General features: G+C 46.8%; 1 protein-coding gene across 1 annotated transcript in view; it reads left to right on the top strand.

The window, feature by feature from the left end:
- Positions 1-7316: 7316 nt before the first annotated feature.
- LOC108802563 (DNA topoisomerase I, mitochondrial-like) overlaps positions 7317-15213 on the top strand; it is a 29005-nt gene continuing 21108 nt past the window's right edge. The window contains exons 1-3 of the mRNA XM_018574420.1: positions 7317-7352; positions 12730-12845; positions 14418-14539. Coding sequence (XP_018429922.1) covers positions 14426-14539 — 114 coding nt within the window. The 5' untranslated portion in view covers positions 7317-7352; positions 12730-12845; positions 14418-14425. The remainder of the gene's footprint in view (positions 7353-12729; positions 12846-14417; positions 14540-15213) is intronic.

Here is a 15213-nt window from a genome sequence, read left to right as displayed (position 1 = left end):
TAACGACGCGCTGCCTGGCTTCCCGATTGGTCGGGAAGCTGGCTAATCAGGAAGCCGGGCGTCGTGTAATGATGCAGCGCCCGGCATTCTGATTGGCCGGGAGGTCGGCTTCATGCTCCCTCGTCATCTCATGAAGAGGGAGCATGGAGCTGGCCTCCTGGCCAATCGGAAAGCAGGGCACCACGTCATTACACGGCGCCCGGCTTCCATGATTGGCCAGCAAGGCGGCTCCGGCTGGGTACCGGAGGAAGGCCGCTCCTGGCTGGAGAGGCCCCGGGGGTGACAGGCTGGACATGCCAAGGTGAGAGGGGACAGACTTTCTTGTTAATCAGGAAGCCGGGTGGCGAGTCATTACACGCCACCTGGCTTCCTGAATGGGACTTCCGTTACTCGGTAATTTGGTATCGGCGAGTACCGAAAAAAAATGATCGGTACTCGGTACCAAAATACCGGTATCGGTGCATCACTAGTATAAAGTAACTAGAGATGCTGCGATACCTGTTTTTTGGTATGGAGTATCGGTTTATATTTCGTTACTTGCCGATACCGGGTACCAATACCAGTACTTCCTATAGCATGGAGCCGGCATAACAGGAAGCCAGGCAGCGTTTCATGACATGCCGCCCAGCTCGGCTTCTTGATTGCCCGGGAAGCCAGCATCCCAGCCAATTGGCATGGAGCTGGCTTCACAGCCAATCGGGAAGCTGAGCGGTGGGTCATTAGCCGCTGCCAGCTTCCTGATTGGCCGGGGAGCTGGCTCCGTGCTGTTCGGCTGATTGGCTGAGCAGCCGCCTTCCTAGCCAATCAGGAAGCCGGGCCACGAGTCATCACCCGTTGCCAGGCTTCTTGATTAGCTGGGAAGCCGCCTCCATGTTCCCTTGCTGCACTGCCGGTCAGGGGAGATCTCCCTCTGACTGGACGTTTCAGTATCCGAGCATTTGGTATCGGAGCAATGCTGGTGACTAGTCATTTTCCCTTTGCTTGCTTTACCTGGGAATATCTTCTGCAGTACATGTTCTCTTTGAACTTTAAATCCATGAATGTCCTCACAGCTGTCCTGTTTAGCTGTGATCTCAGCTTTTCTTTGTGGAAATGATTGGTCATTAAAATATTTTATGGTTTTAGGCCACCAGGAGGTTCCTTTAACTTAGATGAGAACAGTAATATTCTGGAAGAAGAGCCTAAACCAGACCAGAAGAGACAACACCACCAGGAGGAATGTGATGGGTACGTACTCATGCAAACATGCTTGGAGTCTCTTCCCAGGTGTCATGTCTGGAATGATCTATTTCTGTAAATGTTTTTATCCAGAAGGACTAGAAATCTAAAGGGCATTCAGAAGGCTCTCTACCTAATGTACTTGTATTCATGAGACTTGGGGTTGAATCAAATTTATATCACTGTACCTTGTTGTCTGTGCTCTCTACTTGTGTACCTGATCAGGTTGTCTGAAGTCGGTTATCAGTGTCTTGCTGCCCAATGACCATCCAGCTTTCCTGTCCGACACTGGAGGGGGGCCTTGGCCAGTCAGTTAGGGTGCCACATGTCGGACATTTATTTGTTTTGCTTTGCTGATGAGTAGGTCCTTTTTAAAGTGGGACTTTTCACCCCAAATTAGGCAAATCTTTGTCTGTCATCCTAATCCCCCTTTCTGAAAAACTATGTAATGATGAATTAAATAACAACATATTTGTAAAGTTTATATTAGGGATGCACCAAGACCGATACTAGTATGCATATGCACTCGTACTCCCCCCATATGCTCCGATGCCTAGCCCGATACTTCCGGTATCAGGGCAGCGCGTCATTACACGCTGCCCCATTGGCTGGGAAGCCGGCTCCATGCTCTCTCATCACTTGTGATTGGTGATTCCTGATTGGTGGGCAGCTTCCGACCAGGGCAATGACGCGGCACCCGGCTTTCTGATTGGTCGGGAAGCCGGCTTCATGCTCCCTCGTCACCTCATGACGCTGGAGCACGGAGCCGGCTTGATGGCCAATCAGGAAGCCGGGCGTCGCGTCATTACACAGCGCCCGACTTCCTGATTAGCCAGAAAGCCGGCTCCATGCTCCCTCGTCACCTAGTGACGAGAAGCATGGGTACGGCTTCCCTGCTAATGGGGAAGCCAGGTGGCGAGTCTTTACACGCCGCCTGGCTTGCTGAATGGGACTTTTGGTATCGGCGAGTACCGAAAAAAAATATCGGTACTCGATACCGAAATACCGCTATCTGTGCATACCTAGTTTTATATCAAAAGTGCACGGAATCGTTAGCATCTACCCTATCCGTGTCCTTTTCATATGCTGTTTGTAATATACATAAGACTTCAAATCCAGTGAGGTTGTAAATAAATCCACGGTGTGTCCACAGTGAACAGAGATATCCACAATCAAGTTTGGTCACTTTGACCAAAGGTGGAAATTGGTTTTAAAGTGACAGGTTTTTCATTTGTTTGCCTAGTGTCCATTTCTCCTAGAGGCAGCAGCATAACCCTACGTCTCAGAATTCTTCAGAGCTGTGTCCCTCAATGGACTCTGAGAAACGGGTTTTACAGTAAGAACAAAATCCTATCTTTTCCAATTTGGGGTGAAGGGTCCCCTTTAACGCTAGGTAAGTGGCATTCTTGGGGGTTTGCACTGATGTGCTAGCGCTCTAAACCGCGACATGAAAGTGAAAAATACATTTTTACTAGGGATGCACTGACACCAGTTTTTCGGCATCGAGTACCGATATTTATATTTCAGTACTCACTGATGCCGGTACTTCTGCTAGCATGGAGCCGGCTTCCCATGCACTCAAGAAACCGGGAGGCGGGTAATGACACACGCCCGGCTTCCTGATTGCCCAGGAAGCCGACTCTATGCTATTTGGCTGGCTCGATGCTGATTGGCCGGGAAGCCTGCTCCATGTTCCCACGCGGCACTGCCTGTCAGAGGAAATCTCCCTCGGACTGGAAGTTCTGGTATCGGAGCATTTTGGTGAGTGAGTACCTGCTCAAATGCTCGGTATCCGCACTGATACTAGTATCTGTATCGGTGCATTCCTAATTTCTACTCACTACATTTGATTCAGTTTAACCCTTTCACATAAATGACATCATGTATCCCTTGACGTTAAGCGGATGGAAGTTTGTCGCTCTGTTAAAGTGACATTAAACCCTCAGATTTTTTAACATAAACCAATACTGTAATGTGCGCCTTACTGTAATCCATGGATGTTTCCCTTCTCTTTGCTGCTCTTCCTTTTAAATCTATCTCTTCTCATGCTTGGGGAGAACTTCCCTTTGCAGCTGAGTGCCTCTTCCTGTAGTGCTGGCTCAGGTTGTGAACCTACACACAGACACCGTGTATCCATTCCTGAGACAAGGCAGTCTGCTGCAAAACAGAAGTTCTCCCCCAGCATGAAAAGAGATACAGATTTAAAAGGAAGAGCAGCAAAGAGAAGGGAAACTACCATGGATTACAGTAAGGCACACATTACAGTATTGGTTTATGTTAAAAAATCTGAGGGTTTAATGTCACTTTAAGTGAACAAGCACAGTTTGTATACTTGGTGTTCCCTTTATAACAGATCAATTATTACTATCCGCTCTCCATTATACTCCACTTGGTACACCTATTCCATATTGGCCTCCACTGTACCGGGGGCATTTATCTCACTAGCCACCAACATAAGGGGCATTTTTCTCTCTACCCCACAATGAATTGTTGTAGCAAAGGTTCCCTGACACCTGAAAATCTTTTATTTCCTCTGGAATAAAAGGGTTGAGAGAGCCTGGTTTAGGGTATGTGTACTTACCTCTAGGTGCTCGCCTCTCTTGGCGTTTTATATTGCTATAGTTTAAAGGGAACCTGAGGGAATATTTTTTAAGGGGGAAGAAAGACTAGTGATGACCTGTAACAAACAATAGCAGCCAGTCGCGTTGCTGGATCTGTATGTTACTGCAATCTTCACATTTGCTTATGTCAAGTTTTCATATTTTATTTTTCCACGTCTAGGCCTGTGTCTGAGTGGGCAGCTATAGCTCGTGATATCCGTGAGGAGAAAACAACCAATCAGCAGGTGGGATGTAGAATATCTTTAAATGCTTTTACTATACGTATAACATTTTTAAAGGGTTAAAAATTGTACAAAGGTAAATTTTTAAATAATTTCCACAAAGTAACCACTCCAGATGCTTAAGGTCTCATTCACACTGCCGCGCATATACACGCGTACGTACGTATTGTACCATATGCAAATAAATGGCTCCATACACACAGCCGCGTATGGAGCCGTATATTTGCGCAGCCTATATATGCGCAAAAACAGAATGGAACAGAGATGCATCCGGGCAGCATATCTCTGCGTATTTACGGGCACATACGCGTGTTTACGCGCATATGTACAATCATATACGAGCGTCTATGCGTACAGCACATTAAAATTCCATTACGAGTGATGCATTCTGGGATTGCATATAGTATATAGACGCTCGAGCGTATATACGAGCGCATAGACGCTCGTATATACGCAATATACAATTTTGCTTGCGTTGTGTGTGTGAATGAGGCCTTAAAGTGACACTCAGATAAAATCTAAAAATATATTCAGGTACCTTAACTATCTTATTTGTGCATCACTCGGGGAGGGGGGATGGACTACAATTTCAATACAAATTAGTAAACTAAACATGAGACTGCAGTCCATCCTGGGAGCGAGCTTGGAGCGGTGACTACTTTACAACACACACCGGGACCATGGGGAACAGACGTAGCCCCCCTCCAGAAGGAAGGACAGTGTCAGCACCAATTCAGAGATGATTGGAGGATCTACAGCCGAGTGATACACAAATAAGATTCATTGTTGTTCATAGTTAAGGTTCTTGAATGTATTTTTAGGTTTTAACTGAGTTTCGTGTCACTTTAAAGCAGTGGTTCTCAACCTGTGTAACCTCAGGACCCACATTTGTCCTTGGTCATTAAGTCGCGACCCAAGTCGCACTGCAATGGAACGCGAGGCATTGTGTACCGCGCATATCGATGCGGGCATACGAACTGTGGGTGGGAGGTGCATTTGGGTTACCCTTCAAATGAATGGCAACTCAAAGCACCACCGACACCAGAATGCACAGTAGGTGAGATTGCATGGTACCGTGTGTTAAATCGAACGGTACTAGTGTGAACGGGCCCTCAAAAACACTGATATACATACACAACCACAATCTTACACACAGACATTCTCACAAACCCCAAATTTTTTTGTTTTTAAATCCACCCAGTCTCCCCACCTTACGGGAACTGGAGTGGATCCTCAGCCTGGGGTCCAGTGTGAGCTGCTGTGCTGTGATGGAGCTGCATCCATATGGGCATTGCTGGCACAGCTCCCTTGCACACCCTGTAGAGGTGTCAGGAGCCTGAATGTGACATCACTCCGGTCCAGGCACCTCCACAGGACACGTGAGGGAGCTGCAAGCAATGCACGTATGAATGGCCATACCCCCAGCCCATCCCACCTCAGGCTGACACTCGGCGCCGGGCAGCATATTTTGAATGGCTGCTTGGCGCGGGAACTGACAGTGCAATGCTAGGGGGAGGCTGAGGAGCCTCTCGTCTAGAAAAGTGGAAGGTATGCAGCAACACACTGAACATGGGGTCGCGACCCACCAGTTGAGAACCAAGGCTTTAAAGCATCTGGAGTGGTTATCAGATGTGGTTACTTTTATGGAAATTATTTTAAACCAGTATTGGTGCATCCCTAAATTGTATACTTAAGAATTAAATATCTTATTAGTTATTTTACCTCAAACCTTCATGAGGGAATTTAACTCTTTAGGGAATTTAGCCCTGAGTTATTTTAATCTTCTCCACTACTACTGGGTTTCCTCCGGCTTTTTAGATCCAGTTTAAAATCAAATGTCGCTTAAAAAAAAAAAATGTAAGTTCTTTTTATTTGTTTTTTTGCAGTCAGAATTCCTTTCTAACAATGCCCTGTCCAATAATGGTGATCCATCACATAAGAATTGCAAATCTGATGCAGATGTTACTCCAAAAGATACTGGAGACCCGAAGGTTAAAAACACTGACCCTGCTACCGCTATAAAATGTGAGACCGGCATTCTTGCTTCGGAAGGTGGGAAGGAGGATAACGGCCTCGCTTTGAATAAAGGAGGGGAGAATGGTGAAAGTCTTGCTTTGGGAGAAAGGGGTTCAGAGGCCAAGAACCGTTCCACAGTGGAGGATGCCCCTAAATTACAAGACAAAAAAAGAAATGAGGAAAAGTCTGGTAAGAGAAATAAGGAATGTGTCCAAGAGACCAGCCACAAACAAGAGGGAAAAGAAAAGGCTAAGAGCGACAAAGATCGGGAAAAAGTAAAGGACTCCAAAACTGTGAAAGACACCAAAAAGGACAAAACAAAAGAGCAGCCAAAAAATGGAGACCTGCTTGAAAAGGACAAGAAATGCACAGGGGAAGGAAAGAGCACTTCCAGCAACAAAGATAAGCATGAAAGGGAAAAGACTCATAAAGACCACGAGAAGGAAAAGACGCACAAGGGCCACGAGAGGGAAAAGACGCACAAGGACCACGTGCGGGAAAAGACACACAAAGATCCTGAGAGGGAGAAGACTCACAAGGGCCACGAGCGGGAAAAGGCGCACAAAGACCACAGGAGGGAAAAGACGCACAAGGATCACGAGAGGGAAAAGACGCACAAATACCACTCGAAGTCTAAGGGGAAAGAGACAAGTATACACGATGACATATCAATCAATCATTCTGAAATGGAGAACGGTCAGTTCCAGATAAAGGAAGGAAAAGCAGACTCTCAAACACCAGTTAAAGGTCCGGTAACTGATGTGAAGGGGGTCTTTGGGAAGAGGATGCTGGTTGACCTAGATTTATTTCAAGATGCACACTTGGAGGAGAAGAAACCAAAAACCAAGCACCAAGAAAGCACTAAAGTGAGTTCTAAAGGAAAGAATCACAGAAAAGAGGAGAAGAAAGGTGATGACAAAAAGGACAAAGAACAACCCAAAAGCATGAAGCGGGAACGAGAAGATGAGGACATGGAATCTGATGGTGAGCAGAAGAAAAGCAGGCCTAGCCTGGACAGTGGAGACATGTCTGCGGATAATGAAGAAGACTTCTTCAAAAAGCAAAAAGCAGCTACTGCCCTAAAGAGGAAGAGCAGGGAGGAAGGACCGGAGTCTAAGACCAAGAAGAGCAAACTTCAGGAAACAAAGACTAAGAGGAGCAAAACTGAGGGAGAGGGGACAAGGGCCAAGAAGACCCAAGAGAAGGGAGGAGAGGTAAAGACCAAGAAGAGCAAAGAAGAGAAACAGAAAGAGGAGGATGCATCCAAATGGAAGTGGTATGTGTATATCTGTTGTTCCAACATGCAATCCATCGGTGTGCAGCCTGCTGTCCCCCAGACTGCTAACTGAAGCATTGAAACCATTGGTTGCCATTGACTGTTGCGGTCCAGCACATAGCCCTGAAGCATAATCAATCTGCTTCTAATCATCTTTGGGCACTGTAAACTAGGGATGCACCTACTAGTACTCGCCCAAATGCTCCGATACTTGTCTCCAATGCCGGAACTTCTGGTCAGAGGGAGATCTCCCTCTGACCGCAAGTGCCGAGGGAGCATGGAGCCGGCATCCTTTCCCACCAGGAAGCCGGGCGGTGGGTAATGACTTTGTCAGGAAACCAAGCTGCCTAGGAACAAGTGAAGCCGGCTTCCTAGCCAATGAGGAAATTGGGAAGCGGGTCATGATGTGCTGCCTGATTGGTCAGGGAGCCAGGGTGCCTAGCAACAAGTGAAGCTGGCTTCCTAGCCAATCGTGAAGCGGGTCGGCACCTGATGACTCACCGCCCAGCTTCCTGATTGGTCGTGAAGTTGGTTTTCTTTCGCTAGAACACCGGCTTCATAGGCAGAGCCAGCTGTACCCGCCCCCCTCCCCGCCGGTATGTGTTCGCTCACCTCCCGATCTACTGAGCCGACCTGTGACAGTCCCCCCCCCTCATAGTTCTCCTCCTTTAAGCCCATGGAGAATCTTTGGGATGTTCTGGAGAAGACGTTACGCAGTGTTCCGACTCTCCCGTCACTACAAGATCTTGGTGAAAAATGAATGCAACTCTAGACTGAAATAAATGTTGTGACATTGCAAGCTTTTTATAACGATGCCACGGCGCATGTGTGCCGTAATCGGAGCTAAAGATGGTCCAACGAAATATTATTTTTGGCCAGGTAGCGTAGTTTTACCTTCACTTTGTCCCAAGTCGGTTTATCACCGGGAGCAGACATTGCATTGTCTAGATGTGAGTTTGGGAGATCAGAGCGATGTTGATTTACTAATGTGTTTCTTTTGTATGATATATTTTCATTTTTTGGCTTTATCACAGATGACCCTCGATAGGGTCTGGCCGTCTCTTTCGATTTTCCAGGTGGATTTCGACAGGTTATCATTCAGGCTTATTCTCTACAGCAGCGGGTAGCAAACCTCCGGCCCTCCAGCTGTGGTGGAACTACAAATCCCATGAGGCATTGCAAGATTCTCACAGCCACAGACATGACTCCCAAAGAGATGCATCATGGGATTTGTAGTTTCACCACAGCTGGAGGGCCGAAGGTTTGCTACCCCCTGCTCTACAGACTTCAGTCGCAGATTATTCTATGAGAGTGGCGAGCGTGTCTTTGGCTTTCTATCAGTGGGCTTTGGTTTCCCAGGATTCTGGCAGTTTGCTGTCCGGTTCACAGCTGTATTAAGTTTTATAAGACGTCTTTTTTTATTTTATTTTTTGCTTCCACGGTTGCTAGTTTTGGGTGTGAGTTCTTGCAGGCTGCAGTATGATCGCTGCTTTTTCGGACTGATTGTTTCCCTCCTTGCCTGCCCTTCTGTGAAAATTGCTGGTTGGTCAAAATCTACTGCTCTTTGCTGTGTTTTCAATGATTGGAAGAGAAAAATAGACTTTTGTTGTTTTCTCCTTTTTTTTTTTTATTATTTTCTTTGCTTTCATAGATGAACAGAACAGCCGCCCTTCTAGATATGTTAGCTTGTTATGAGTTGTTCTGTGCCCCTTTACCAGTTTGTTACTAACTGAGGATATGTTAGCAGATGGGGCACAGTGGGGGGTTGGCTGCCCCTACGCCTGCCTTTATTTTTTTTATGTACCTGGCACTCTACTCCTGCAGGTGGCAGCATAACTCGTGGTTAAAGGAGAACTATGAGGGGAGTGATTTTCACTTAGCTTCATAATCTGAGCTGACCTGTGACAATGAAACTGTCACAGGTCAGCTCAGTAGATCGGGAAGTGAGAGAACACATAGCGGCGCTCGCTCACTTCTCGATCCTGTCCCGGCAGAGAGCGGTGACTGTCACTCACGGCTCCCTGCAGGGATTCCCCCTGCCCGATCCGCCAGTGCTGACTGGTGAAACGGGGGAGGGGGCGGGCACAGCTGGCTCTGGATAGGCAGAGCCAGCTGTCAATCACGCAGCTGGGTGGATCCAGACAGTAATGTCAGGATCCATCATGGCTGCGGCGTCTCAGTATATGAGCTGTAGCTCCCTATATACTGAGCCTAGGGTGAAGGGAGGACGCTAGTTTGTGTTCTCCCGTGACCCTAAGGAGAACTATGAGGAAAAGCCCTGACCCCATAGTTCTCCTTTTAAGATCTACTGATCTTTGCTGTGTGTTTTATTGAACACAAAGAAAAGTACAAAATCAATTTTTTCCAATTTCCAAAGCATAACTTAAGGACCGTAGGAGTAACCTGTACGCCCTGGACCCCAACTGGTTATACAAGATCACGGCTGTAGAAGTAGCTATGATCTTGGTACTGTTTTCTTCAGCGGCCTCCTGGCTTTTATGTCTGATTTGATCCAGGTGCCGCACTGTACACCGTTGTTGCCGGGCTCTCCCGCTTCTCCAGGGGTAGCCCAGGACTGCAACAGGCATATCACGTACCTAGTAGAGGACCGATTAGATGAAGAGGTCTCCCTTGTGGCTCTCGTCTCGCACCCCTGGATGTGGGAACAGGGAGCGAGTACACAGACAGGTGCCAAGGTGTTCAGTCGCTGTGCCTGGTGACAGTCCAGTAACTGGGAGGATCGGCAGGGCTGGTGTTCAGCTGAGAGGTCAGCGTGGTCTGCAGCAGAAACTGGAGTGAAGTCAAACAAGCCAAATAGTCAGCACGGTGCCAAGCAAGAAGACGGAAGTGAATCCAGGAAACAAGCACAGGGCAAGGGCAGGCAACAATTGGGCGTAGTCAAGGCAACAGGTATCATTTTAATATTCGTCGCTTTAAGAAAATATATTTGTTTGGTAGTTTCAAGCAAATCTTATAGCCAAAAATTCTGAATTTCAGCATGTGCAAAAAATTTAAACAATTGCTCCGGTCCCAAAGAAGTTAAAGTAAATCCGTTTTGATTTTTTTTCTCAGATAATTTTTGGATTATAAAGTTATGTAATATTTCACTTGCCTTCACAATACTTATAGAAAATAGGATAAAGCTGTCGGCAAATCTTTTTCTCTCTCGGCGCTGACCTCGTTATAAAACGTCTTGCTATCTGTAAACTACACTTCCCAGGGTCCCTGTGTGCTGCTGCTGGCAGCTGATTGGTTGAGTTTCAGGAAGTAACTTGAACTGGAAAAGGTCACTCACTTGTGCTCAGCAGACATGAATGTGTGTGTGTCCTCGGTGTGTTTGCCATGTTCAGGAATGGATACAGGCTGCTGTGTAAGCTTGGAACATACTCGGACTGCGGGCACAGGTGGGGTGTCCTAGCAGTGTGTGTGCAGAGGGCAACATTCAGTATACCTTGTACCAGACTGTGGTAAGTAACTGCATTACCTTGTGTGTGTAATGTCAGTGTTATAGAGCCAGTCTGCTGTTTTTAGGATTGTGAGGCCGGGGGGGGGGGCATTTTATTTTAAACAGCTGAGAATGGAGAACCTGCAGCATCCAGTGTGTTTATATATGTCATTAGGAAAGCAGATACAGGGGCCATGCTTCTGTACTGTTTCTTTAGTGCAGCCTTTCTGCATCTTATAACCTCGGAAGATCCCTGGAAGTAATTTTCAGGTCTGTGGTAGCCTCTGCTAAATATGATTGTACTAGCAGCTTACAGCACGTTGGCGTTAGTACTGTACATTGTAGACGTAATAAAGCAAAGTAATGTGGTATCATGTGTATCCGGAGTATTTTACACCCAAGGAAGATCACTCATTAAAGGATATCTAAATCCAAACCAAAAGCTGATGTATTTCCACTTTTTCAGCCAAGCCATCTTAACACCAGTTGACACCAACTTTAAAAAAAAAAAAAAATTATGTATATATTAGGGATGCTCCGATATATCGGCTGCTGAAACATATCGGCCGGAAATGGCACTTTTGGCATAATGCCGAAAGTGCCATTTTCTGGCCGATACAGCGGTGCATCCGTGTATTCTCTCCTCTTGTTGGCTGTTGCTCTGTGTCCCAGCCGGGAGGAGAGAAACTGTCACAGGCGGCCGTGCGCTGCGGGAGGAGAGCGCTGTGAGCAGCCGGCATCTCTCCTCCCACACCGCTCAGCCTCCTATCACAGAGCGGTGTGGGCGGAGACAGCCCGTGCTGTCACAGCAGGCTGAGCCCCGCTCGCTCAGCCTCCTGTGACAGCGAGTTAGGGTGGAGAGTGAGTACAAGCGGTCAGTGATCGTGAAGTGTTTGTAGATAATTGAGGACAGAGTATGGTTACTATATCCCAAATTATAAATGAATGGGAAGTGATCTACATCCTTCTGTCCATACATGATTGTGGTTATAGTAAACACACTCTGTCCTCATGTTATGAATGATCAGGAACACTCAGTATAGAGGATTCCTGTTCATTGATAACAGGGGACACAGAAAAAGAGACTAAGGGCTCTCTGCGTCTCGGAGGGCTCTCTGCGTCTCGGAGGGCTCTCTGCGTCTCGGAGGGCTCTCTGCGTCTCGGAGGGCTCTCTGCGTCTCGGAGGGCTCTCTGCGTCTCGGAGGGCTCTCTGCGTCTGGGAGGGCTCTCTGCGTCTGGGAGGGCTCTCTGCGTCTGGGAGGGCTCTCTGCGTCTGGGAGGGCTCTCTGCGTCTGGGAGGGCTCTCTGCGTCTGGGAGGGCTCTCTGCGTCTGGGAGGGCTCTCTGCGTCTGGGAGGGCTCTCTGCGTCTGGGAGGGCTCTCTGCGTCTGGGAGGGCTCTCTGCGTCTGGGAGGGCTCTCTGCGTCTGGGAGGGCTCTCTGCGTCTGGGAGGGCTCTCTGCGTCTGGGAGGGCTCTCTGCGTCTGGGAGGGCTCTCTGCGTCTGGGAGGGCTCTCTGCGTCTGGGAGGGCTCTCTGCGTCTGGGAGGGCTCTCTGCGTCTGGGAGGGCTCTCTGCGTCTGGGAGGGCTCTCTGCGTCTGGGAGGGCTCTCTGCGTCTCTGAGGGCTCTCTGTCCTCAATCTCTTTTTCTATTTTTAAAAGGAAAATATCAGGGATCTGTTTAGACCCCCAATATTTCCCTGAAGCTCCTAAAAGTAAAGTTAAAAATATTTAATAAAAAATGAATAAATATAAAAAATTGAAAAGTTTATAAAAAAAATTAAATATTACAAAATGTTGAAAAAGTTAGAATAAAAACATTTTCTGTTTCGGCCTGACATTAATTTTTTTTCATTTCGGTTTTGACATTTTCATTTTGGTGCACCTCTAGTATATATATAATGCATATTTTTTACTTGTGAACATTTTTGTAGGTGGGAGGAAACCAATCACGAAGATGGCGTGAAGTGGAAATTTCTGGAGCACAAAGGCCCGTATTTTGCTCCTCCATATGAACCCCTTCCAGAGGACGTCCACTTCTACTATGATGGTAAGGGCCGGCAGTGCTATCCTTTCTTTGAGTATAGCAGTTTAGTAGATGGCAGAGATGCCAACTGTGCACTTTTATAGAGCACGCCAAGTATTTTCTGTCCTGTTGGTGGTTGTATCATGCTCTCTGTCTTTGGGCAGCTGAAGAGTTCGAATGAAGGGAGATACAGACGGCCGAGTATTTTTCTATAATAACTGTATTTCAGATAGTTATAGCTGTAAAAATTAAGATCCATGGTGGTGAGAATCTGAACAAAGCTATTCCTGGCATCTCTCCTGATTGCATGAATCTTCTCAGAGGTCAGTTTTCTTAAAGGAGAACTATAAGGTAAGTGAAAATCACTCAGTCTCATAATCTGAGCCGACCTGTGACAATAAAACTGTCACAGGTCGGCTCAATAGATCAGGAAGTGAGCGAACACATACCGTTGCTCGCTCACTTCTCGATCATCTCCCTGCAGAGAGCGGTGACTGTCACTCAAAGCTCCCTGCAGGGATTCCCCCCTCACCCTGTCCGATCCTCCAGCGCTGACCGGAGGAACGGACGGGGGAGGCGGCTGGTACAGCTGGCTCTGCCTCTAGATAGGCAGAGCCAGCTGTCACTCACGCAGCTGGGTGGATCTCGACATTAATGTCGGGATCCGTCCCGGCTGCGGCGGTCTCAGTTTACCATGAGCTGTAGCTTGCGCTATACTGAGGTTTGGGGTCACGGGAGGGCGCTAGTATATCTCCTCCCGTGACCCTTGGGAGAACTATGGGGAAAACACTGACCCCATAGTTCTTCTTTAAGCATGTTGCTGAGCACTACACAAACGAGTAGCCTAACTACACCGTCAGGTCAGTGGTTTACTGATTGGACTTATTCCAATTCTCATACACTATATGACCAAAAATGTGTGGATTCCTGACCGTCACACCCATTATATTGCCCAAAGTATGTGGCCACCACTTCCAATGGTTTAGGTGTCTCCATTGAAGAGTAAGGTAAATGCTTCAGCACACAATTATTTTTGACAATTGTGCACTTCAACCTCATGGCAACAGTTTGGGAAAGGACCCTTTCTGTTCCAACATGACTGTCCCTGCGCACAAAGCCTGTTTCATAAAGGCATGGCTTGACAATTTTGGTGTGGAGGACCTCTAATGGTCTGCACAGAGCCTTGACCTGAACCCATCTGAAAAGCTTTGGGATACATTGGAATGCCAATTATTAAGTCGCTCTTCTCATCCAGGATAATTTACTGACCTCACAAATGCTTTTTGGCTGAACGGACATGAATTCCCTCACACTCCAAAATCTTAAGGAAAGCCTTACCAAACTTGGAGGCCACAAAATGGGGGCCTCTATGTGAAATTCCAATGGTTTTGGAGTGGGATGTCCAAGTTCATATGGGTGTGATGGTCAGGTGCCCACAAGCTTTTGCCCAAAGAAGTGCATATAAAATTTAAACAAACCTATTAACACCTTGCTAGTAAATACAGATTCAGAGCAGAAAGTCTAATGTAACACAACATGGCCTATGACTCCTTTTGCCAGGGCAGAGTAATCATTCAGTCCCTTCTATGTATTCAGGAGAACTGATGAAGCTTAGTTTGGCAGCTGAAGAAGTGGCCACTTTCTACGGCAAGATGCTGGATCATGAGTACACCACCAAGGAGGCATTCCAAAATAATTTCTTTGCGGACTGGAGGACGGTAAGTACTGCATTGCGTTAGGTTGCTTCGGTCATCGTCTTCTATATTGGAGTATATTCAAATGAATAAATGCTTTTGGTTCTCTTTATTGTCATTTGGGGGAGGCAGAAAGTCTTTAACCACTTCAAGACCAGGTGTTTAGACCCCCTTCCTGGCCAGGCCATTTTTCAGTATTCAGCGCTGCGTTACTTTGACTGACGTTTATTCCGTCATGCAACGCTGTACTGAAATGAATTTTACACCATTTTTTGGGGACAGATAGAGCTTTATTTTGGTGGTATTTAATCACCACTGGGGGTTTTATTTTTTATTATAATTAGGAAAAATTACTGAAAATTTTGAAAAAAAAACGTTTTTTTTAACATTGTTAGGAAACATTTATTATTACCCAGTTTTTTGGTCAAATATAAAAGATGGGGTCACGTCGGTTAAATAGACACCAAACATGTCAAGCTTTAAAATTGCGCGCACCCGCGACATCGCAGAAAACGACCGCAACCAAAATTAGCCATAGGCGACGCTTTAAACGTTTTTACCGCTCATCCGTTTAGTCTTATCAGTGATTGATGGCCCTAAACTTATTGCTCTCACTGCGACGTTCGCGGCGATATGTAACATGTGCGGCGTAATGGGCGCAATCGTCTTTTTTGCACGTATGCGCCCCCGACGCGTGT

The sequence above is a fragment of the Nanorana parkeri genome, unplaced genomic scaffold (genome assembly GCF_000935625.1).
Source record: "Nanorana parkeri isolate BGI_ZX_2015 unplaced genomic scaffold, ASM93562v1 scaffold2953, whole genome shotgun sequence".
In the NCBI taxonomy this organism is placed as follows: Eukaryota; Metazoa; Chordata; class Amphibia; order Anura; family Dicroglossidae; genus Nanorana; species Nanorana parkeri.
The sequence above is the reverse complement of the archived record's forward strand: the minus strand, read 5'-3'. Positions and strand labels throughout refer to the sequence as shown.